Below are 27,520 nucleotides of genomic sequence, written 5' to 3' on the forward strand. Positions count from 1 at the left end.
TAATAAAAGCTCCCCCTTAGTTCCTGTGCTTGCTTCTAAAATAACAAAATGTTATTGAATTTTTTCTAAAATGAACCTTGACATCATAACTTAAAACAATCATACTAATTTTAATACCTGAAAAACAGTTATTTAATGGTCTTTTTATAAAATGTGGTTAATTTCAGCTTAATTAATATTTATTTCTCTTGTGCTTCCCAGTAAAGGATAACAATACCATCAGTCAGTTTATTTACGTGTTATATCCTGAAATGGTTGATGATACTCACTAAAGATGTACCAGTTCATTTTGAAAGTCTCCAAAGGTTTGAAGACTTCAGAGACAACTCTTTGGATTGAAATGTACTTTCCATGTGATGTGATTTAAAACTCAACAAAAATCTAGATATTTACAACCTAAAATGAAAAAAAAAACCCAAAAAAACAAAAAAAAACCCACAAAAAACAGTTTAAGTTCTTACTTTACAATATCTCCTTCAAGAGCAATCACTCTCTTAATGATCTTCTGTTCTGGGTTTTTAGGAGACCTAGAAAAAGATAAGGTTATATAATCAGTTGTGTCTCTTTTTTTAAGAAAATGAGAAGAAATTTTACAAGAAAATACGCTATATTAAAGTCATTATAGGATCCTTTGCAACTGTGACATGACATCAGTCCTACTTAGGTCCCAAGTGAGATAGAGCTAAGAGTGAAAGAATCCTTATTTTAAACCTCTGAGGGGAAAGGATCACGCTGAAACTTTTCAAAAATTAAAAAAAATATTTTAATAAAAACCCAGAAGTATAAAGATTTTCATTATTAAATCTAAGTACCTGTAGGAAAGAGGATTCATACATAAAATAATTAGGCATTTCTTTAAAATGATAACATACTTAAGTTTCTTCATTTTATTTAAAATAAACAGAGGAGTTTGATTTAAAAAAAGAAAACAATGAAGAGAGAAATTTTTTTTGAAAAAACAAACAATTAGGAAATTCTTTTTTTTTTCATGTTGGTTTATTTCTAACAAAGCACTTAGACCAGGCCCACCCAGAGGAGGGGATGTCACTTCCTCAAGGACTTGAAGTTTGGGGCTGTTCTTAACCCCTTGGTCCCTTGCCACATTTCCTACTTAAAGCTGCTTCTGACCCTTGTGCAGAAGGATCAGTTGGAGAGGGGCAGGGCCCAGCCTTGCTGGAGTCTTGTCACTTGCACTCGCATCATTCCACAGAAGCACAGAGGACACAGTGTTTGAGGTCCCCCTAAACTCTGTGTTTTCCTTCCTCCAAGACCCTACCCTCTTTGGGGCATAATACTGGACAAGGGGAGGAAATTCCTCCCCTTGTCCCTCCAATCCCGGAGGGACAAGGGGAGGAAATTCTTTTAAAACACAACTAGGTTTAGCCATTTAAAGATTATGTAATTCAGAGTGCTAAAACAAGACTAAAAGAAACTGATAGGTTCTGATATACTTAATGCAGACATCATTTATTTTAATCTATGATTAGTAGCTTATGGTAAATGTTTACTTAAGGTAATACTATCTACTCAAATAAATATTCCCCTCCCCTTCTCTTCCCTCCTCCCCCCCTTACTCTGTCTCTGGGATTCCTCACTCTAGGAGAAGCCATGTCTGTTTCTCAGCAGTCCTACTGAGAAACTCATTTAGTGAGGAACTAAGGTTGGCCAACCTTCATGTGAATGAACTTAGAAGTAGATCCTTCAACACACTCATAGATAGAGAGAACAAATGGGTGGTTGCCAGGAGGGAGGCGAGTGGGAGGTTGGGTGAAATAGGCGAAAGGGATTAAGAGGTACAAACTTCCAGTTATAAGATAAATAAGCCACTGGGATGTAATATACAGCAAAAGGAACATGGCCAATAATATTTTCATACCTTTGTATGGGTACAAATGGTTACTAGAGTTATTGTGGTGATCATTTCCTAATGTATGTAAATGTCGAGTCACTAGGTAGTACACCCGAAACTAACACAATATTGTACATCAACTACATTTCAATTAAAAACAAACAAACAAATAAACAAAAAACCCCAGTAGATCCTTCAGCCCCAGTCAAGTCTTCAGAAAGTGCAGCTGTGGTCAATAGCTTCACGGCAACCTCATGAGAGACCCTGAGCCATACCACCCACTGAAGCTGCTTCTGGTTTCCTGATTCTTAGAAAAATGTGTGAGATAATTGTTTGTTGTTTTAAGCTGCTAGAGGTTACACAGCAATGGAAAACTCAATCTTAATATGTTCAATTTCCTGCCAATAACAGTTTCAGTCTTTTGATTTAACGTGTTTCAAGAAACAGCTCACATATCACATAAATGATCACTTAAGATGTATTTAAAAATCAGAAATAGATAATATTTTCAATTCAAGTCACATTTTGAATTGAATTACCTTTAAAAAGGAAGGTAAATGCACAAATACTAAAAAGATGAAATACATTCAAAATGTAATACTTCATCAAAGGAAATATGCAGTTTCAATAAGATTTATATTTCACATTATATCTTGCAGAGAAAACAAAATCATCTAAACCATTTGAGTCTACTTGTGAAACTTAGTGACATAACTTTCTACTAAATTAACTATTAATATTCTTTATTTTAAAAGGAAATTTGATCAGAGTTTTTGACTGAACTGTCCCCTTCACTGAATTGACTAACCATTATATTTCTATAAATTTAATGTCATTTATGTACAGCTAGAGTGAGGGATCTGGGCACGTTCAAGATGACGGAATTCATATCTTCTGTGCAGGGTTACTTATAGATCTTTAGAAAAATTTGCCCCCATGTCTCTCTGTTTAGATAACCAGAGATGTATAAAAAAAAATTCAACCTCAGTGATCACCAAAGAATTGTATATTAAAACAATAGGACACCATTTTCCTATTATATTGACAAAGAAATAGTAATAATACTATTAATACAGTTTGTTGTTGAGGATTTAGTACATGTCCTAAAGTACGTGATCATGTAACATACCTTTTGGTAAATAGGTTAAGATTTTGTATTCTCTTTAACATATCAATTATGCTTTTAGGAATGTATCCTTATGAAATGGTTGTGGATGTATACAAAATTTTAGCTACATGGATGTTGTCTATTTTAAAAAAGAGAGAAAAAATCAACAACAAAAGATTGGTGAAATAAATTATAGTCCATCCACATTATAAAATATTCTTCAATCATTAAAAATGACATTATAAAAGAATTTTTAATGATGTGGAAATATCAACAGGATACAGAGATTTAACATGCGAGCTAGAAAATTTATGTGTACCATGACCTTGCTTCAGTAATTATAAAGAGAAAACGTGCATGCAGCTGTCCTGGGAAAAATTAGGAAGGATATAAAGCAAAAGGTGGGGGGCATAGTTCTGTGTGTGATAAAACACATGCCTGGATTTTTGGTTCAGATTACTGGGAAGTCCATTAGAAAATGACAAATATTTGTGTCATGTGATGTTAACTGAGAAGAAACGTTCCAAGACAGGAGTGAGACCTGAACTAATTATCAAGTCTCCCCACCTAATATTGACGCGCTATTAACATTAATGAAATAACATGAAATGCAACCCTTATTAGCGTAAAATAGTATTTATGCCACAACCTTTAAGCTTTTGAGATATACTTGGAAAGTATTTTATATTTTAAACTAACCTACATAATAAGATCATGAGGCAAAATAGAATATACAAAGTGAGCTACATATATAATTAAAGTCTTATGAATTACTACTTCAAATGTATCTATAAATTTTAATGTAATATTAATCTCATGAATCTAATCACATGATTCAAAATTTTTTAAAAAGGCTATTACTAACATTAATCCCATTACTGCTCAAAATCTATATCTATATTTTAATCATTAGGCTGTTGAATGCATTACTTGGATGTAAGTACAAGTGGTACGAGAGTTATTACAGATTTATACTGTGAAAGTCACTGAACTTCCCTTTGTCTACATTTTCTTGGCCACTTGCCTGTCTTCTAGAAGTAAGAAAAATAACAAGTGAAGGATTATGCCTTACTTTAGGGACAGGATGTATGCTGCCCAATAAAATTTGCATTTACATTTGAAATTTTAGTGTTTTCATAATAAGCATTGCTTTACAATATTTATTTCTGGAGTCTGAATTTTACGCATTCTGTTTTATGCCAAAGATTTAATTAGGCAAGGTTCTCCAGAGGTTTGGACAAGATGCCTAGAATTTTCTCTCTATTGCATAGGTCTCAGTAGATCAGTTTGATGTGGCAGAACTTATCTCTAACAAGAATGGTTGTGGGGAAGGGTGAAGGGTTAGCATAGGCATAATAAGATTTCTGTGATACGTAATGTTCCTCTCCTTGAATTTCACTTCCTATCTTGATAGAAGTGTTGCCATTTTTACCCTGTGACAAGCCAACAGAGCCATGTCTTCAGTCTCATAACCTTTGTAGCTAATTTCATGTTTGTGTATGTTCCCAAAAGGTTGTTATTTTGATCCTGTTTGGAACACTGGGAAGGTACTCTGGAAAACTCAAGAGAGACCCTCTTGTGTTCTGAGGGAATAAGGAGATTAGCAAGTGTACCACCCTCTCTGTTGGTACACTTGTGTTCATCCTGATGTCAGACATATACCTGAACCCTGTGTCTGAGCACGTTCACCCTTCTCCCAGTTATAGTAAAATTCTAAAACCTCCCTCTGTGGGTTGTGTAGATTTTTATATTTATATGGTTCAGGATTGGCCCAGATTATTACAGAATTCATCTCAGGATTAGAAGTCACCTTGGCATATATCACAGAAAGGTCTAAATTTTAACTCTTCATTAATGAGGTAAAACTAAGAACTAATATTCTAGGAATGACCTATAGTAGATAGACTATTTTTTATACTGTCAAAAGGATGGACATGCATTAAATGAACTAATTTTACATCATCAAAGTGGTAAAAAAAGAAGTATTGCTGCTTTATTATCAAAATGAAAATGAAAAGTCCACACAACAGAATAAAAAGTCATGAAAAACCTTAGCAAATGATAGCTTCTCTTTTTTTTTTCTTAATTTTGGAAAATATTGCCTGGGTTTCATATGAGTTTCATAGGTTAGAGCTAGAAAAGGCCTATGAGTGTACCTAGCCCATTCCTGGCAATATTCAGTCTCACCCATTCTCCATGGCTTAAGCATTTCTGCTTGGGCGCCTTGTGTCCTACAAATGCATGGACTGAGGGACAATGGAAATGGAATCCACGGTCACTGTTTCACCTTTGGTACAGACAGCTGCTGACTGTAGGCAAGCCCTGTAAACAATCTGGGTCTCATTTTCGGAGAGATAAGGCTAGATCAGAAGTCCTAAACCAGAAGTCAGACAATCAGATCTAGCTTGTAGAAATGTTTTGTTTGGTCCACACATCATTTATTTATTTATTTTTAAATCTGGAGCTGGCCAAACAAATAGGAGACTTCACATAAAAACTCTAATTTCTTGTTCCTCTTAGAAAAATACAAAGATCTGGCACCCCAAGCCTACATTCTTCCATGGATCTGAGAAGCAAATCCTGAGAAGTTGCCCCAGTGCCAACAGCTTGTTTCATGTGGGTCTCAGTGTCTGAGTGAGTTTGGGCACCCCTAGAAATCTTGATGACTTCTTCCACCTGTAGCATCATATAACAACTGAGAGAACACATGAAAACTCCAGCAGAGGTCTAACGCATAGTAGGAAATCGGTAAATCTTCGAGGCATCTCTTCCTAAAATAAATTCATAAAGGAGATCAATTAACTGGATACAAGCAAATCGTTAGGATTTTTTTTTAAGACTTACATAGATAGAATATTTATTTCAAAAACCCTCCAATAATTTCAGAGTCTGTTTCATTAGAGGGCAAGAAAGGCCTTTTTAAAGGTTTGGTCAAATTTTATTACACAATTAACTAAAGAAATATGAAAACTAAATATAACTCTATTCATATTGGAAAGTCACAGGTCAGTTTTAAATTAAATGGGTGTTATCTATAAAATCATGATAAAAATGACTTTTTTCTATGTTGAATTCTGTATTCTTGCTTCACTATCAGTAGTAGCTCAAACTTTGTGCAGACAGCTCCTTTTATAATGATCTATTTTCTAAATTCAATGCAGTTTTATTAATTAGCACTCTAAAAGTTCTTACTTAGGTCAACATTTCAGCTACATTTTTGCCCCTTGCAGACTTCTCTTTGTATCATGTGAATCTTTGAAACTTAAACAAAAGAAATTATCAAGACTTTTTTGTTTCTCTTTGGGTTTATTCTTGAAATCTTCAGAAGTGTGAAGTTTATAACTTCAGATACAGTTTCAGAAAAGTGTACGTATGGGACTTCCCTGGTGGTGCAGTGGTTAAAAATCCACCTACCAATGCAAGGGACACGGGTTCAATCCCTGGTCCGGGAAGATCCCACATGCCATGGAGCAACTAAGCCCATGTGCCACAACTACTGAGCCTGAGCTCTAGAGCCCGCGAGCCACAACTACTGAGCCCTTGTGCCACAACTACTGAAAGCTGTGTGCCTAGAGCCCATGCTCTGCAACAAGAGAAGCCACCGCAATGAGAAGTCCGAGCACCACAACCAAGAGTAGCCCCCACTCGCCGCAACTAGAGAAAAACCGTGTGCAGCAACAGAGACCCAGTGCAGCCAAAAATTAATTAATTCATTCATTTAAAAAACAAACCCAAAAAACCTATATGTCATAGAATAACCTTTAAAAAAAAAGTGTATGTATGTGTGTATATATGCAATTCCTAACAATTACTCTTGCTCAGATATCTCATAAAATGCTCCAATCCAAGGGCCTCATTGTTAGAAAAGTGAATTACAGATGAGGTGGCAAGAACCCAGGTTAATGCTTTAAATTTTTCTTCTATGATACCATATTTTCTTACATAGGGAACAGGTCTTGGGGGAAGGGAAATCCTGGGAAAGGATAACCATCAGGCAGGGGCAGAGGGTTATTATGTGTGTAGAAAATCCTAGTGGGAAGTGAGTAGAATTTCAGAGCACTGGGGACAGTGCTCTTGGGCAGACATATTTTGTGGGTGGGGATGGGGTATGGAATGGATGGCTTATTCTCTCAAAGCAAACCCTCCCTGAATCAGGCTCCTGAGCAGTAGCAATATGATCCTATAGAGACCCTGAGAGATTCCAGTCAGGGTTCTAGTGATCCAAGAATGTAGCAGCAGGAACAATAAGCTTATGTTTCAGATTTATGGCAGATAATTCCTCATACAAATAAATGTATTCTAATAGTACTTATGAAACAACAAAAGCATGAACTTTAAAGAATTAAACTGTTGTCTATTGATAAACATTTTCTTGGTTAAATTTAAGAGTTGTCTCACCGTCACTAACTACGATTAGAAGAAGTTTAATACGCAAATAGTGACAACGTGTCTTATTAGTAAATCAGCCTTGATTATACAAAATCAATTAAATGTGTATTATGACTCTAACTTCTGTAACTGAAAAAGCTGAAATAGTTCTGTAATTGACTGTTTTGATTCTGAAAAATAAATGTCTTCACTTAACTGTGAAAAATCGAAGAAATTTAGTATAATCATAACAATGAGCTAATTTCTACCAATGTTTATTAATTCAAGCATTTCAAAACATAGAACACTGCAATCTTCAGTTGTGAACATAACTGCACTTACACTTCACTGTCTAGAATTGTATGTAAATGAACATATATAGTACATACATAAAATATATAGCACTTATGTAACACACATATGTGTGTATGTGTGTGTATTCCACCATACAATATGGAATCATACTATTTAAAGAAACTCCTCTGAACTATAAAGAAACTTCTGGGCTGAAAAATACATTCCCTCATTTATTTATTTTATAAATTTGTGTTTTCACACATTGAATATGCTTAAAGTTGACCATATCTGTGGAAGTGGAGGAGATGCATACCTAACATAAATATAAATATTGACTATTCTTTCAGTATAGACTCTCAAAGTGCAGACATTCGTATAGAAATACTACTACTCAGTCCCCAAAGTATGCACTCAGGAGTGTCTGAGCGGTTTTTGCTGTACTCAAGACAGGTTTTACCCCTCTAGCCACACTATCTCATTGAGTATGACTTTTTAGTAGAGTACCACTTAAGGCCATGTAATAAAACAAAATTAACTGGTCTTCAAATGAACTAAAGCCATCAGTCTAGTCTCATAACCCTAATATCATGAATAAGCTAACTGGATTTATACTTTAAGCTTTAAACAGGTTGGGAAATAGTGCCACATACTTGTGGTAGGCTTGAAGAATATACAAACAACAGAACTTGAAAGTGCAAGGTATTTGTATTTTCCATATCAAGCCATATTTATATGCATGAATATGGCATAGAAAAGCAGACCAACTGAAATACAAAATGAATAAATTCAGTTCTCTGTATCCCTGGGTTCTGCATCCACAAATTCAACCAACCACAGGTTGAAAACATTTGGATAAAAGAGAAATTCCAGAAAGTCTCAGAAAGCAAAACTTCAATTTGCCGTGCATTGAGCACTACACTAAACCCACTGAATCGAGTGATGTGTAGGCTGCTGCAGCCTCCTGCCATTCCACAGACACTCAGTCTCTCTCCAGTACCTAGTCGTTTGAACACTGTTCACCTCGCATGTTGTTCGTTGGCTGCTTATGCTGTAGGCACCCTCTGTTTCTGTGAAGCAAATGGCTCCTAAAAAGCCATTAAGTGGTCAAAGCATCCCTCAAAGGTTAAGGGGGAGTGTAAAGTGCTTTCTCTCGAAGAGAAAATGAAAATCCTAGATCTTTTGAAAAGTGGCATGTCGCTGGCCAAAGTGGGCAGTAAGTTCAGTAAGAACGAACTGAGCATTCACACAATAAAGCAGAAAGAAGCTAAAATTTGCACAAGTGTTAGTGCTTCACCTACAATTGCAACAATAGTCTCTCTGGTTGATGTTAAAGTGCTTGCAAAGACTGAGAAAGCATGAAGTGTGCAGCTAGAGGACATGTCACAGGAGCGTATCCCTGTTGATGGCAAAGTTATGCGTGAAAAGCACTTCATCTCTACGAGCCTTACTGTGAAGGGGCTGGGGAGAGCGAGAGGAAGGAGATGAAGGCTGCTAAGGGATGGCTGGCGAGCTACGAGAAGATCACGGGAGAATCAGCATTGACTGATGCCAAGCGTCATCAGTGCCCCCAGAAGAGCTCAAGAAATTCATAGAAGAGAAAGGCTACCTTCCAGAGCAAGTCTGCAAGAGTGATGAAATGTGATGAAAGCCCCAAATCGCCTGCCTGTGTTCTGGCAACACAACAAGGAGGCTTGGGTGATGGCCATCTTGTTCTTGGGATAGTTCCATCAGGGCTTCATTCCTGAAGTGAAAAAAATACCTCGAAAAGAAGGGGCTGCCATTCAAGGGCCTCCCCATCATTGGCAATGTTCCCAGCCACCCCAATGTCTCTGTTTCACCGACAAGAATGCAGAAGTAGGGCTTCCCTGGTGGCGCAGTGGTTGAGAGTCCGCCTGCCAATGCAGGGGACGCGGGTTCGTGCCCCGGTCCGGGAGGATCCCACGTGCCGCGGAGCGGCTGGGCCCGTGAGCCATGGCCGCTGAGCCTGCGCGTCCGGAGCCTGGGCTCCGCAACGGGAGAGGCCACAAAAGTGAGAAGCCCGCGTATCGCAAAAAAAAAAAAAAAAAAAAAAAAGAATGCAGAAGTAATGTTCCTCCCTCCTAACTCTATGTCACTGCTGCAGCCACTTGATCAAGGCATCATCAGGTGCATTAAAGCAACTTACACTTGCCTCACCTTCAGGAAGACTTGTGGATTTATGGAAGAGCTTCACAATTACAGAGACTGTAGATGTCCCAATGCCCAAGACAGGAGTGCATGTTGGCAGCCATTATGGACTGAGGTTGTCTATGATTTCAGGGGCATCCCCACTACTGATGCAAAAGTCAAGAATGTTCCAAGGGAAGTTAGTGGGGAAAGCTTCTCTAACATGATCGAGGACAATGTTGAGGAATACCTAGTAGCATACAGAAACTTTTACCAACAAGGAACTTAAAGATCTGCTGAAATCCTCTACAGACGATGAGGATAGTGATGCAGAAGACTTAGAGGAGGCAGAGCTATCAGTTTGGATGCTTGAAAAATCTGCAGCAGTTTTTTTTTTTTTTTGACAGTTTCATGCATTAAAAAGGACACGAGCTTCAAGTATGATTCTTTGATGGAATGAAGCCTCTGTATTACCTGAGGGATAATGATGCACCTAGAACCACTGCAAGATTTGTTTGATGATGAAAAGAAAAGAAGAAACAGCTTCCTATAACAATGTTTCTAACTAAAGCACCTGCAATTGTGAAGCTCTGGCCTTCAAGCTTGAAGATCCTCAGCCCTCAGCCTCTACAGATCCTGACATTAGTATCACTGAGCCTCCTCCAAAGTCTCAACATCTGCAACTGAAACCCAGTTCATCCTTCTGATGTACTGCCAGAAGGTTCAAGTTAGCCTGGTGTCTCACCACTTTCCTACAGTGCCAGATATCTCATCCCCTCACCCCATCAGCACGGTACAATAATACAACAATCATCATTGTCATTGTCATCACCATCATCATTATCATCATATGAGGGTTATCAAGAGAGAATAATCAGGGTTTTGATGAGGGTTAACACAGTGTGTGTGTGTGAGTGTGAGAGAGAAGTGAATTTATATTTTCTCTGTTTATAATTATATTTTCTATATGTATTTGTATTTTAAATATTCTGTGTTTTATTCTGTATATTTTTCTTTCAGGTTATTAAATGAAAGCAACCTGTAAGTATTCAAAGAAGGAAAATGTTACGTTGTTGCTGACGTGTACTGTGCAGTTAGGCCTGCCATGGTTGCATCTGTAGTGAATGTATACAGATTTTTCTTGTATACAGATTTTTCTTGTCATTGTTCTCTAAACAATATGGTATAACAACTATTTACATAGCATTTACATTGTATTAGGTATTAGATGTAATCTAGAGATGATTTACAGTACACAGGAGGATGTGCATAGTTATATGCAAATACTACCCCTTTTTATGTAAGGGACTTGAACATCCGTAAAGTTTGGTATCTGAAGTCCTCCTCAGATACCGAGGGACAACTGTCCTAGTATGTAAGAGCTGAAGTGAGGACATTTACACCGATGCTCATACAAGACGTTAGTGGTACCTGCAGTCACCTGAAAAAGGCTATTGGAAAATGGCACAAGGATCATCCTGTCTCTAACTTAGCTCACTCACAAGTTTGCCATGATGTTGGTCATATGTGAAGTGTGAGATGCCAAGCTCAGGGCAGGGGACATCCTAGTAAAAGTGATGAATAAAGACAGTCTCGACCATTTTACCTGCAGCCAGCACTTAGCGCCCACCCACTTTTTCACCCTTAATTCATTTCTAACCAGAATGAATAACCAAATATCTGGAATAAATGAGACAGAATTTTTATCCTTATAAATACAAAAATGAATACTTTACCTATGGTGCATTAAGCTTTTGAAGTTTGCCTAATTGAGCCCAACAGGCGCTTGCAATGGACAGAAGCTGTTAAAATCACACGTGCCCATCAGAGGTGTGCCCTCCAAACAACATGGCCAGAATGTCTTCAATGTAACTTTCTATGATCAGATAAAAAGGTGACATATAAACTGATGTACTAAACCCCAGCCCTTTTGTCTCATGACTGTGGTTACCATGTGATACTTTTCAGGGTCAGGCAATAAATAAATAAAGAGTCGGATGGGAATGGGGGTATTTCAGTGGATACCAGCATGAGAGCAGAGGGTGATGGGTTGGGGGGTGGGTTTACAAGTGAGAACCAGACAGGCCAACATACCTCTCAGTAGATACCAGCATGGACTGAGGTCAAGCTGTCCTTCCCCTGATTCTATCACAATATAAACTCCCTAATGCCAAGATGCTACTCTGACAAGACACAGAACCATAAACAGACTTAATTTGCTCTGAATTGCCTCAGAAGGCTCTTAAGTTTACCTCAGCTTGAAAAGACTAGGTTTCGTTAGCAATAAGAAACTTAAATCCAGAAACGGCAAAATAAAGGTATATACTTTTGCATACCTGGTTTTTATGGTCTGAGAATTTGCACCCATTCCATTTTCTTTTGTCTACTGCATATATCTGTGGATTACCATTTCTAGTTACTCTGATGACATGCATTATTAATGTATCTACTGTGCTGCAGATTCAAAATTTCCTAGTAAAATTGAGTTAGGTATATGCATGAGGAGAGGTGAAATTCCACACAATCATGGAAACTATCCTAATTTCTCTAAAATGCTCGATCACATGGAGGAGGTTGACAACGTAGAAGTTAGAATATAAGTACAATATGAAGCTTCCTGGCTCATTTCTGTTCTAACCCTGTTGGACTTATTAATTTTTAAAATACAGTACTATTGTTTTGAGGAGGAATTCTGTTAGGTTCCAATAACTACACACAATTTGCTCCCTTGAAAGTGTCAACATTATGCCCCCAGTAGTACACTGAATAGCATTCATGAACTGTCTTCAGAAAAAAATACAAGAGGTTTGGGATTTTGCAAAATCAACTCAACTGGTCACCTCTGAAACCAGCATTATCATTTACTTGCTCAGCTTGATAGCCACTTATATAGCTCTAGTTTCTAAGTTATCAGAAACTTTTTCTTAGTATTTTATTTCCTGCAATTTGTACTGCAATAACTTGTTACTATGAGAGTTTATTTATGAAGCTTTAAACTAAAAAAAAAAATGCTACGATTAAATCAGATGTCTAACTCCTATTTGTTTCTAAGCCTCCTAGTATTACCTCTTTCCTCTCTGCTGGATGGAATACACAGAGTTACAGAAAGGGTAAGAGTTTAGTGTCCAATAAGCCAAAAGGGCTTAAATTTAAAATGGGTTTTTAGTGGCTGAGAATAAATGTCTGATAAAAGGAGGCAGGTTGAGAATGGTACTTTGGAGGGGTTAAAAGAATTGTGAGAGATTGTAAGGGAATTTTGGGGACAATAGAAGGAAAAAGGGGGAGAATATTTCCAAGGACTAACAGAAGTTACCAAGTTATTAGGGTAAACCAAGCCACAGAGATACAGACCAACAGGTAAGTAGGAAGAGAGTGAAGGGCCAATAGATTCACCAAAGAAACCACTTGAAGACAGAAGACCCTTAGAGTTGCTAAATTTGGTTTCTAGCCAAATTGGTTTAACAGAGCCTCAGAATCCGACAAAGTCAGTTAGTTATGCTGTTGTTACAATCTCGTGACTGTCCTTTCCCATTTGGTTATCCTGGAAAAGTTTTATCCTTTGTAAGAAAATTCAGAGGTCAAAATATCCCTAGCTGCAAGTGTTCTAGATACAGAACACCAAAGGAATCCCGCTTCAAAAATTACAACTATATCTCAACCTGTGATGCATTCTTTCACAAGGCTAAAGATCACCTTGCTATTTTTAGTTGACTGTATACAGTCAGCAATAACTATAAAATATGTTCAGGTATGTCTTTTTAAATAAAAACTGAGTATGCTGAGGCTACAATTTGCCACATGACTTACCCTTTTCTATCATTCTTTAATATAAATATATGGTAGACACTTTTTTCTAGTCCATAAAGTTTTATTGCAAATAATGGAGACCCACTTAAAATGGAATATACAGTGTCTACCCACATGTGTTCTTCCTTACAGAAAACCACTTCGATTCTACTTTAAAAGACGTTGATTAATATGAGAAGGCTTGCCTGCTTTTGTGAGCCTCAGTCCTCTAATTCTGTACACACACAAAATGGACTCTAATCTCTCCAGCTGTCACTTTGATGCTCTTCGTGAGCTGTACATTTCACAGGCTCTGAAACCACTCTACAGCTCAAACATGATCAACGGCTTTCCTCAAAACCAGAACAGCAGTGAGAGATTATTAAGTCAAAAGGGAAGCAAACTCTCCTCTTCATGTGTGCAGGAAATTCATAGGGGGCCTGATTTCCATATGGCTCCCACAGATGAAGCTTAATGAATATCTTCTAGACACAGGTATAACCATTAATAACTCTCAAATACCTCTACAATGGAGTAAAACAAGGCCAAATAGAATTAAGGGAAATAATCTCCAACTGCTTTAACATGCCTATCAGTTAAATGCATGAAGGAGGCTTTGATTTAAATAAAATCAGATTCTCAGAAACATATGCTCACCACCCAACATTCTTCATCTGAATGGTAGAAATTTATGAGTTTCATTTCACTGTAGCAGGGGAGCTTTGCCAAGAAACAAGAGCACAAACATCAGTGATTAAGAAAGATCTCCAGTATAGAATATGTTTTCAGGGGGCTAATCTTCTTTAGAGTGGGTTTATAGGCAATGGCATCATGTTTTGGACTGACCACATGGAGAGATGTTTTCACTAATGCAACATTATTAAACTTTGTTTGGGACTTTTAACTAACCTAAGTCAACTCCCTAAAATAAAATGCCTTTCTTGAAAAGATATAACAAAATCACAAACATACGTCTCACAAAAATCCTCTGATTCAGCTTCATTTAAAGATGTATAGCCCCAAAGCCTTACTAATGCACACCACCGTATCTCTCCCACCTTTTATCAGCTCTTTCTTGCCACTACCATTTGTTTGCTTGCTTTTTTCCAGAACATTGCCCATCCCTCAAGGCTGTTCACTGGCACTCAGATGCCTCCCTCTAATTCTCCATCGCACCATCCAAGAAATGCACCAGGTCTTTTCCAATTCTTCTTCCCAAAGCTTTTCTTCAACACTACCCCTGTATAGTTTGGACACTATCCTCCTCAGATATAATTTTTTCAATGAGATAATATCTAAGTCTCTTCTGGCCTTCTCTTTCAAACACAATTATTTCCTCTTACACTGTTTTGTGTTATACATAGGAGGAAAACTTCCTAAACATCTCATCTTTGACAATCACCATTCCCTAAACTCTTATCATTCCAGGCTTTAAAGGTTTAAATACAATACTCAGAGGAGGTATATGATGAAGATGTAGCTAATTCAAGTGTTTCTGGAGATAGCCTCATCCACCAGAGGGCAGACAGCAGAAGCAAGAAAAACCACACTCCTGCAGCCTGTGAAACAAAAACTACATTCACAGAAAGATAGACAAGATGAAAAAGCAGAGGGCTATGTACAAGATCAAGAAACAAGATAAAACCCCAGAAAAACAACTAAATGAAGTGGAGATATGTAACCTTCCAGAAAAAGAATTCAGAATAATGATAGTGAAGATGATCCAGGACCTTGGAAAAGGAATGGAGGCAACTATCAAGAAGATGCAAGAAATGATTAACAAAGACCTAGAAGAATTAAAGAACAAACAGAGATGAACAATACAATAACTGAAATGAAAATTACACTAGAGGGAATCAATAGCAGAATAACTGAGGCAGAAGAATGGATAAGTGACCTGGAAGACAGAATGGTGGAAGTAACCTGGAAGACAGAATGGTGGAATTCACTACTGTGGAACAGAATAAAGAAAAAAGAATGAAAAGAAATGAAGACAGCCTAAGAGACCTCTGGGACAACATTAAACGCAACAATATTTGCATTATAGAGGTCCCAAGGAGAAGAGAGAGAGAAAGGACCAGAGAAAATATTTGAAGAGATTATAGTCGAAAGCTTCTCTAACATGAAAAAGGAAAGGCCCCCAAGTCCAGGAAGTGCAGAGAGTCCCATACACGATAAACCCAAGGAGAAACACGCCAAGACACACAGTAATCAAACTGGCAAAAATTAAAGACAGAGAAAAATTATTAAAAGCAGCAAGGGAAAAATGACAAATAACATACAAGGGAACTCCCATTAGGTTAACAGCTGATTTCTCAGCAGAAACTCTAAAAGCCAGAAGGAAGTGGCATGATATACTTAAAGTGATGAAAGGGAAGAACCTACAACCAACATTACTCTACCCGGCAAGGATCTCATTCAAATTCGATGGAGAAATCAAAAGCTTTACAGACCAGAAAAAGCTAAGAGAATTGAGCACCACCAAACCAGCTCTACAACAAATGCTAAAGGAACTTCTCTAACTGGGAGACACAAGAGAAGAAAAGGACCAACAAAAACAAACCCAAAACAATTAAGAAAATGGTAATAGAAACACACATATCAATAATTACCCTAAATGTGAATGGATTAAATGCTCCAACTAGAAGACACAGGCTTGGGCTTCCCTGGTGGCTCAGCGGTTGAGAGTCCGCCTGCCAATGCAGGGGACGCGGGTTCGTGCCCCGGTCCGGGAAGATCCCACATGCCGCGGAGCAGCTAGGCCCGTGAGCCATGGCCACTGAGCCTGCGCATCCGGAGCCTGTGCTCCGCAATGGGAGAGGCCACAACAGGGAGAGGCCCGTGTACCGAAAAAAAAAAAAAAAGACACAGGCTTGCTGAATGGATACAAAAACAAGACCCATATATATGCGGTCTACAAGAGACCCACTTCAGACCTAGGGACACATTCAGACTGAAAGTGAGGGCATAGAAGAAGATATTCCATGCAAATGGAAATCAAAAGAAAGCTGGAGTAGCAATACTTGTATCAGATAAAATAGAATTTAAAATAAAGAATGTTACAAGAAACAAGGAAGGACAATACATAATGATCAGGGGATCAATCCAAGAAGAAGATATAACAATTATAAATATATATACACCCAACATAGGAGTACCTCAATACATAAGGCAACTGCTACAGCTGTAAAAGAGGAAATTGACAGTAACACAATAATACTGGGGGACTTTAACACCTCACTTATACCAATGGACAGATCATCCAAAATGAAAATAAATAAGGAAACAGAAGCTTTAAATGACACAATAGACCACAGAGATTTAATTGACATTTATAAGATATTCTATCCAAAAACAGCAGATTACATTGTCTTCTCAAGTGCGCATGGAATGTTCTCCAGGATAGATCACATCTTGGGTCACAAATCAAGACTCAGTAAATTTAAGAAAATTGAAATCATATCAAGCATCTTTTCTGAATACAAAGCTATGAGATTAGAAATGAATTACAGGGAAAAAATGTAAAATACACAAACACGTGGAGGCTAAACAAGACGTTACTAAATAACCAAGACATCACTGAAGAAATCAAAGAGGAAATAAAAAAATACCTACAGACAAAAGACAATGAACACACAATGATCCAAAACCTATGGGATGCAGCAAAAGCAGTTCTAAGAGGGAAGTTTATAGCTATACAAGCCTACCTCAAGAAACAAGAAAAATCTCAAATAAACAATCTAACCTTACACCTAAAGGAACTAGAGAAAGAAGAACAATCAAAACCCAAAGTTAGCAGAAGGAAAGAAATCATAAAAATCAGAGCAGAAATAAATGAAATAGAAACAAAGAAACAATAGCAAAGATCAAAAAAACTCAAAGCTGATTCTTTGAGAAGATAAGCAAAATTGATAAACCATTAGCCAGACTCATCAAGAAAAAGAGGGAGAGGACTCAAATCAATACAATTAGAAATGAAAAAGGAGAAGTGACAACAGACACCACAGAAATGCAAAGCATCCTAAGAGAATACTACAAGCAACTCTATGCCAATAAAATGGACAACCTGGAAGAAATAGACAAATTCTTAGAAAGGTATAACCTTCCAAGACTGAACCAGAAAGAAACAGAAAATATGAACAGACCAATCATAAGCAATGAAATTGAAACTTTGATTAGAAATCTTCCAATAAACAAAACTCCAGGACCAGATGGCTTCACAGGTGAATTCTAGCAAACATTTAGGGAAGAGCTAACACCCATCCTTCTCAAACTCTTTCAAAAAATTGCAGAGGAAGGAACACTCCCAAACTCATTCTATGAGGCCACCATCACCCTGATACCAAAACAAGACAAAGATACCACAAAAAAAGAAAACTACAGACTAATATCACTGATGAATATAGATGCAAAAATCCTCAACAAAATACTAGCAAACAGAATCCCAAAACACATTAAAAGGATCATACACCATGACCAAGTGGGATTTATCCCAAGAATGCAAGGATTCTTCAATATATGCAAATCAATCAATGTGATACACCGTATTAACAAACTGAAGAAGAAAAAACATATGATCATCTCAATAGTTGCAGAAAAAGCTTTTGACAAAATTCAACACCCATTTATGATAAAAACTCTCCAGAAAGTGGGCATAGATGGAACCTACCTTAACATAATAAAGGCCATATATGACAAACCCACAGCAAACATCACTCTCAATGGTTAAAAACTGAAAGCATTTCCTCTAAGATCAGAAGCAAGACAAGGATGTCCACTCTCACCACTATTATTCAACATAGTGTTGGAAGTCCTAGCCATAACAACCAGAGAAGAAAAAGAAATAAAAGGAATCCAGGTCAGAAAAGAAGAAGTAAAATGGTCATTGTTTGCAGATGACATGATACTATACATAGAGAATCCTAAAGATGCCACCAGAAAACTACTAGAGCTAATCAATGAAGTTGGTAAAGTTGCAGGATACAAAATTAATGCACAGAAATCTCTTGCATTCCTATATACTAATGATGAAAAATCTAAAAGAGAATTTAAGGAAACACTCCCATTTACCACTGCAACAAAAAGAATAAAATACCTAGGAATAAACCTACCTAGGGAGACAAAAGACCTGTATGCAGAAAACTGTAAGACACTGATGAAAGAAATTAAAATTAAATCCAACAGATGGAGAGATATACCATGTCCTTGGATGGGAAGAATCAATATTGTGAAAATGACTATACTACCCAAAGCAATCTACAGATTCAATGCAATCCCTATCAAATTACCAATGGCATTTTTTATGGAACTAGGATAAAAAATCTTGAAATTTGTATGGAGACACAAAAGACCCTGAATAGCCAAAGCAGTCTTGAGGGAAAGAAAATGGAGCTGGAGGAATCAGACTCCCTGACTTCAGACTATACTATAAAGCTGCAATCAAGACAATATGGTACTGGTGCAAAAACAGAAACACAGATCAATGGAACAAGATAGAAAGCTCAGAGGTAAACCCATGCATCTACTGTCAACTAATCTATGACAAAGGAGGCAAGGATATATAATGGAGAAAAGACAGACTCTTCAATAAGTGGTGCTGGGAAAACTGGACAGCTACATGTAAAAGAATGAAATTAGAATACTCCCTAACACCATACACAAAAATAAACTCAAAATGGATTAGAGACCTAAATATAAGATCAGACACTATAAAACTCTTAGAGGAAAACATTGGATGAACACTCTTTGACATAAATCACAGCAAGATGTTTTTTGATCCACCTCCTAGAGTAATGGAAATAAAAACAAAAATAAACAAATGGGACCTAGTGAAACTTCAAAGCTTTTGCACGGCAAAAAAAACCATAAACAAGATGAAAAGACAATGCTCAGAATGGGAGAAGATATTTACAAATGAATCAACGGACAAAGGATTAATATCCAAAATATATAAACAGCGCATGCAGCTCAATATTAAAGAAAAAAAACAACCCAATGCAAAAATGGGCAGAAGACCTAAATAGCCATTTCTCTAAAGAAGACATACAGATGGTCAAGAAGCACATGAAAAGCTGCTCAATATTACTAATTATTAGAGAAATGCAAATCAAAACTACAGTGAGGTATCACCTCACACCAGTTAGAATGGGCATCATCAGAAAATCTACAAAGAAGAAATTTTGGAGAGGGTGTAGAGAAAATGGAACCCTCTTGCACTGTTGGTGGGAATGTAAATTGATACAGCCACTATGGAGAACAGTATGGTGGTTGTTTAAAAATCTAAAAATAGAATTACCATATGATCCAGCAATCCCAGTACTGGGCATATACCCAGAGAAAACCATAATTGAAAAAGACACTTGTACCCCAATGTTCATTGCAACACTATTTACAATAGCCAGGTCATGGAATCAACCTAAATGCCCATCGACAGACGAATGGATAAAGAAGATGTGGTACATGTATACAATGGAATATTACTCAGTCATAAAAAGGAACGAAATTCGGTCATTTGTTGAGACGTGGATGGATCTAGAGACTGTCATACAGAATGAAGTAAGTCAGAAAGAGAAAAACAAATATATTAATGCATATATGTGCAACCTAGAAAAATGGTACAGATCAACTGGTTTTCAGGACAGAAATTGAGACACAGATGTAGAGAACAAATGTATGGACACCATGGGGGGAAAGCGGGAGGGGCATGGGGGTGGTGGTGTGATGAATTGGGAGATTAGGATTGACATGTATACAGTGATGTGTATAAAATTGATGACTAATAAGAACCTGCTGTATAAAAAAATATATATTATTCAAGTCAAAAAAAATAGAATACAATGAATACATTGTTCAAAAAATAAATTAAATAGGGCTTCCCTGGTGGCGCAGTGGTTGAGAGCCCACCTGCCGATGCAGGGGACACGGGTTCGTGACCCGGTCCGGGAAGATCCCACATGCCGCGGAGCAGCTGGGCCCGTGAGCCATGGTCGCTGAGCCTGCGCGTCTGGAGCCTGTGCTCCGCAACGGGAGAGGCCACAACAGTGAGAGGCCTGCGTACCGAAAAAAAAAAAATAATAAATAAATAAATAAATTAATTAATTAATTAAAAAACTACACCTAGGCATTTCATATTCAAGCTAGAGAAAAGAAAAAAACATAAAAACAAAAGAGTATTTCTGGAAAAGTCTTATTTCCTTTTTATTAACTTTTAATACATAAAAGTCTAACTGTTCATAGTTACACTGATCTAATCACATAATCAATATCCTAGAGTAGAACTATTAGTTACAGATTTAAAGCAAATATGTAACATAATTTAATGAAAGAAAAAGCAAGGAAATGGAACTCAATGGTCACAACTCTACAGAACAAATGAGAAGACAAAAAGTAAATGATCATCTCTTACAGTATCTTTCAAACTATATTACTACCTTTCTAAGTTAAAATCTCATTTTAATGAGTTCCCAACAATGCAATCTAATCACTTTCAAGTCAAAGATGCAGCTGTTTAGAATGAAGGCTGTGTGGTTGCTGTGGGCATGTGTACTTGACCTCCTGCCTGTTAACAGAGACTCAATTAATTATTTGCTGTTTTGAATGGTGATTTCATTTCACCTCCACCTTTCTTTGAGTGTTAAAAGGCTCAATTACTTTATCACCTTAACCTTAACTTTGGAGAACGCATGCAGAATTTCTTAACTGCCAACTAATAAACCATCTTGACAAAGAGAGCTAATTTTCAGGACCATAGCTCCTATATGTCTTATGCTGGAGTCAGCTGAAGTAACATATTGACCTGGTGGCACATCCCCTTCCAAGAGAGCCCCTTTGATTTGAACGGCAGCTTGGTGCTAAGTTGTTTCCTGGATATAGGTAAGGAGACAAAACTAGTACTGCAATGGGTTTTATTGTCACAGTTCAGTGAAACTCTGGTTTCATTAGAAATATTACCAAACACAAAAATGGAATGCTCTCAGTGTAAATGGAAGGTATGCTGATTAACAGCGTATTGGTTTTTCCTGCGTACTTTTAGTTTTTCCTATATGCTTTCAGGTTACATTAAGCTCAGTTGTGTAATCTCATATTTAAATTCTGAAACACCAAACTAGAACATAACAGCTTCAAAATAATGTAAAAATGGCTTTTGCAATGTATAGCTAGAGCTGATACCATTTAAATTCTAAATGTGAAACACTACCCATAAAGCCAAAAGCTAGTCTGGAATCTATCAAGAGTATTCTCGCTCCTCTTAAATTCCTTTAATATTGATACCATGAAGCATTTTAGAAGTTCCCATTTGCTACTTATTTATTTTTAGATTACTTGGTCTCCACAAGTCGAACGGAAGATATGAAAGTAGTGATTGTCTGAACTTTCTCATTGTAAACAGTCCCAAGTCAGTTACTAGGGCTTAAAAAAGAAACAAGTAGTATTTCATAGTGATTAGTTTATAAGAAATATACCAAGAAATTGCTACTAGGTATCCCATATAAGTAAAATCATACAATATTCTTTTGTGTCTGGCTTATTTCAGTTAGCATAGTGTCTTCAAGGTTTATCCATGTTGTTGCAAGTATCTGAATTCCGTTCCATAATTGTCATTTTCATGACTGATACTAGTCCTTGCTCATGAATATTCAAAATTATTATTAACCTAGTAGCAATATCTTGGTATATTTCTTATGATCTAATAAAAAATGGCAGCTGAAATTTTGAAAAAACTCATAATTCCTTAATTCTTTCCAAGAGATTTTATACTGACATGAAAATGAATGATTCTATATAGTCTATAGATCTTAGTCTATGGATTAGTGGTTCTGAAACTTTAAAGTCTAGGGTTGAATCCTAGGAATGTGAAATCCGCATTTTAAAAAGCACATAGATGATTCTGATGTAGATGTTCCTAGCCCACCTTTGACAGACACAGCCGGAAACCTTCACATGAAAACTCTATGAAATTCAGCATACTGGATCCCCACACATTCAATAAGGACATAAGCCACAAAGAAAAGCCATAAAATATTTCCAAAATGAACAAGACAAAAAATATTGATTTCAAAACATGTATAAAATTGTAAACTAGTGGGAAAACAAAATTTCCTACTAGGAAAAAAACCAACATTCTAATAATTCCATATTTAACTCCAACCTGGAATTGATCTAAAACTAGTATGGAACAACATAACTCAAGTAAGAAAGAACAAAACGTTCCATTTCCAGGGTTCCTTAGAATATAAAAACCTCACCCAGAGTAGACATAATGATGAGAAGCTATGATGTAACAGAAAGGCTATGGTATTAGATATAGAAGAATTTATTTCTTACAATCATTAGTTCATTCAACAAATGCTTGCTGAACTACAACCAGGTACAAGGCACTCTGCATGGCACTAGTTTACAAAACAGACCTTATTACAATTTACGGCACTCATGGTATTTTTAGGATTCAGGCCCAAATGTGAGCTGTATCACCTCGATCAAGTCATTTACCTCTCTTAGCATCTATTGTGTCATGAATGAAAAGAGGTGATGACAATTGGCACTGCTGACCCCCAAATCTTGCTTCAGAGATCAAATGAATTACTAAACAAAAGCTTCTGAGCATCTGCTTTTTATAAAATGAGCCTCAGGAGATAATAAGTTGTATTGACAGACCCCAAGGGTCCAATTCCTATTTAAGGAAAGAAGCTATAATCTCTGAAACTGAGACCACAAAATGAACTTCTCACCGCAAAGATCAAAATGAAACACTCAGTGAGGTGTGTGTTGTGGTCTATTACATGTAAGGATTCTGCCACCAAGGAGAAAGCTTGAGTCAACTTCCAAATAAATGTCAAATAGCTTCTCTCTCTCAGCATCCCCAGCTCTCTCCCTGCTTTCCTCCTTCTTTCTACACTCCCTCCTTCCCTTCTTTCCCTTCCTACCTTCCTTCCTTCTTAGAACCTTCTTCATAAAACCTGTTAATAACTGAAGATGGTATAGAGAGATTAAGCCATTTTTAGGCCCAGTAATTTGTTGATTTTTTTCATTAGTTCATGAGCTGTTAAATTTGTAGCTAAATGTATTCTTACTGGGCAATTTAATTGCTCCAGTGAAATGCAAAATTTCAATCAACCAACTCTGTGCGGAAAGCGAAGGGAATCTAATTGTTCTATGTGTTGTGTATTTTAATTAATTGTTCTTCACTCAAAAATTAGGTAACAAAAACAATGATATTGTATTAAAAATGCTCAGGAAATTCAGCAAATGGGTCATAAAGCATCCTTAAAACAAGCACAAATGGAGAAATCCAAGGCCTAAGAGATTCAGAATAAGCCACCAGAAAGTTGACACATGACAGGCATTTGTCCACCTTTTAGTCTCATGTTTACTGTTTCCTATCTAGGATAATGGATTATGCCATTTATTAATATATTTTCTAGGCTTTTATCCTGAGTATTTTAAAATGTCCTAATTGACTTAATTATTTTTAAACTGAAATAATGGGTACCTATATTTTACAATAAGAAAGGTATGCCATAGACAAATAAATGTTTTCTAAAAAGCACAAATCAGATTGTTAGAACTCAGACCAGAACCATGTGTATGAGACTCTTCATCTATTAGTCAGAATACTTAATTATAATTTCTCATGGTTGCCATTATTATTTGCAATGGGATTTCATTTTTAAGAAATCAGTATAAAGAAATGTATAAGTAACACCAAAGAAAAATTGATGGTGATAGTCTAAAATTATTTTCATTCTTTCTAAAAAGTTGTATATTCACAATGAATTTTGATATGAAATAAATAGATCAAACTATTAATTGTTAAAAGGGACAAATCCTACTTAAAATAAGATTATCATCTATACTAAACGTTCCATATTTCCAAGTGAGAAAGATAAAAGTATTTAATCCCAGTATGAATAGATTAATGATTGATATAAAGACCCCATAGAAGCCTCCAGTTAATTTTCTAATGCTTTGATTTATAAAGTATTCTTTGATAAATCTTTCTAAGGTGTATATAAAAAACACTAATCCCTCTTTTAAAAAAAGAAAAATCTATAATTTTGCTAAAACATTTTACAATTTATGACTTTAAAAACATACATACCAAAAAAATACATATAACTTTAAAAAAATCGATATAACTTTTCTAGAATATATGTACGACATGTATATCCACATGAATCCATGTAGCATATGCTAATTTTCTCTGGGGCAGAAGGTACAATGTTGTCTGGCTATCACTACAAATTGCTCCAAAGACTTTTCTAGTACTTTCAGTTTCCCACTATTTATTTTAAAAATTTTTTTCTGAAAACACTCTTTTCCCCATCACCCAGACATAAGTGCTAGTAAACATTTTGGCATTTATCTTTTTTCATTTTTTCTAACTCTATACATACTTAACTTTTAAAAAATAGAACTGTATATACTGTTTTGTAACCTTTTTTCAAAATTTCATAGTTTATAATGACAAGATTTTCCAATTCTTAACTCGCAACAGAATGAGAAGTTTCAGGTGGGACTAACACAAATTAAAAGCGATCTGTGATTATCTGATTAATTCTATCAATACTGGTGTTCAATGAGATAATAACCCAAATTAGAGCTTCGAGAGAACTGAATTATTGGGTTTGGCAGCAGTCACACTGTTAAAATTATGTGGGTAATTAACAATTCTTGCCTACAGTTAGGTTTATATTTGGCAAATCAAAACAATTGGTCATGCTTTACACAGCATTTAGGAAAACCTTGCTAAACTTACAATTAAGATCAGAACCGACAAAATAAACAATTAAAACTACTTTCCTGGGGCATGACAAAGTGTTTAAAATAAAATTTGAGGACTGTCTTACTAACTTTTCACTAACTTTTTTTCCCTGCATCTGGTCCTCTTCCACTTCTGCTGCCCTCCTTATTTTTGCTCTGTCAAGACAAGCACTGCACAAAATCAACACCTGCCACTTTCTCAGTTAGGAGAATTGAAACAACTGTATTCAATGTCTGGAATAATAACTACCTTCTCTTAACCTTTGTTCTCTCATTTCTTGGAAAAAATGAATGCAGAAACTAAATATAAAGGTATTAATTAAAAAATGATAGTAGGACATTTAAGGTGAAACATACATTGCAAGACCTTTTTCAAAGACTTTTCAAAATGTCCCAGTGAGGATTGCTCATGTATAAACTGGGAAAATTTATTAATACCTGCATCTGATTTCAGGTTCTATTAGAAAATCTGAGACAACATAGTGATTTCCCCTATTTAATTCTGTTATCAAAAATAACACAGATACATTTGAGCTACTGTCTTCCAAAGCAAGACCCTGCTGCGTCATTGAGGCAAAGGTATAAAACTGAATCAGGTCACATATCCAAGTATATACTCCATGAAGGAGCCATTGATTCAGAACTCCCTATTTAGGGCAACATTTTGACCCTGGCTAGATCACTAGTTACTCAGAGTCAAGTAGTTTTAGTTGAGTTCTTACTGCATAAGTGCTCATATTAGGAGGAAAAGGATATACAGAACATCAAAATTTGCACCTCTGTTGGCAGTCTCAGTAGAGAATCCTGGGGCTGAATAGACATGAAGACCTAGCAACTCTCTGATCCCTGGAGGAGGTCCCATTAGGTCAAAAATGAAGCAAATTGGTGGGCACCATGAAGAAGCTAACACAACAGGGTCCATGAACTACCTAAAAAGACTCTACTGTCACTGTACAAGTATGCTTTGTGAGGACTAATGGATATTTGAAAAGATATGAACAGCATATACCAATCATATTTATTTTTTCTTATAAATTAAGGTTTTCTTAATTATCATAAATTAAATAATCTAGTTTCAACTTCATCATGTAGATAAAGGTATCTTTTTATTTTTATTTTTATTTTTTATTTATTTATTTTTTTAAGGTATTTTTTTAGATAGGAATTTTGCAATTCAAGTCTCTTATGGAAATGGTAGTTTGTGAATTTCCTTAAGTCATATAATTTTTCTCATCTAATTTGAAAAGTCATAAGATAGAACCATTAACTATGACCCCTTAATCACCCAAAACAGAAAGCCATAGGTGAAAGATCATTAACCTCTTAACATTAACTATAACCTCTTAACATCCTTCCCCCTCAATTTAGGACCATATTTTTTAAATTATGCTTATTGTCATTAAACATCACACATGCACAATTTTGATTCTATTTATCAAACAAATCCTCTTTGAAGTGAAAACATCTGATAAACTCCACATAAGCAATTTTTATAAAGAAATATAAATAAATTGGTCAGCTCTGCCATTAAATAGAAGTTATTGGCAGTTACTGTATACAAAACAGAAAGTTACTAAGTTTCGAAAGGAAGTAGAGAAGCAAATTATTTGACCCCAGACTTCAAGGAAGCCTAAGAGCCTAATTGTCCAGGTAATGCAGACACAAATAAAAGATCTGTCCTCCTTTCTAAAAATAATAGTCTATCTAGTCCTAATGCTAAGACTTCCTAGGTCTCTTGCAAATCCTGCCAAAGAGATTGTCCTCTACTGTTCCCAGAGTGAAGCCTGTCCCAGCTAAGAGAATTTTTAAAATATAACTAAGAAACAACATAATATAGAGGAATGAACACAACTTCAAGTAGGGAAACTTAGTTTTGATTCCTGCTCAAATCTCAGAGCCTCTCTGGGCCTCTGCTGGCCTGTTTGTAAAACACAATCTCCTCAACACCCCCTCCAGGGCTGTGACACTATGATTAGGGTAGGGTGAAACACATCTTCACACTTGATTAAAAAAAAAAAAATCACACAATAATAAATTTTCCCCCCCTTCAAGAAAACAACTTAGGACTTTATATAATGCTTCACATATTTTATCTTTTAATTATTTTTCCTCTTAGATTACCTATTTTCTTAAGGAGAGATAAAGTACTATATAATGTTATGATTGGGACCTCCAGTTACTCCCAGTGAAATAGTAAAAAATTCTTA

The 27,520-nt window shown here is 36.3% G+C and overlaps 1 protein-coding gene across 1 annotated transcript in view; it reads right to left on the minus strand.

The window, feature by feature from the left end:
- Positions 1-27,520, minus strand: part of IMMP2L (inner mitochondrial membrane peptidase subunit 2) — a 903,124-nt gene that overhangs the window by 285,614 nt on the left and 589,990 nt on the right. Inside the window, exon 5 of the mRNA XM_081244027.1 lies at positions 462-527. Coding sequence (XP_081100153.1) covers positions 462-527 — 66 coding nt within the window. The remainder of the gene's footprint in view (positions 1-461; positions 528-27,520) is intronic.

The sequence above is a fragment of the Mesoplodon bidens genome (genome assembly GCF_964165515.1).
Source record: "Mesoplodon bidens genome assembly, chromosome: 9".
In the NCBI taxonomy this organism is placed as follows: Eukaryota; Metazoa; Chordata; class Mammalia; order Artiodactyla; family Ziphiidae; genus Mesoplodon; species Mesoplodon bidens.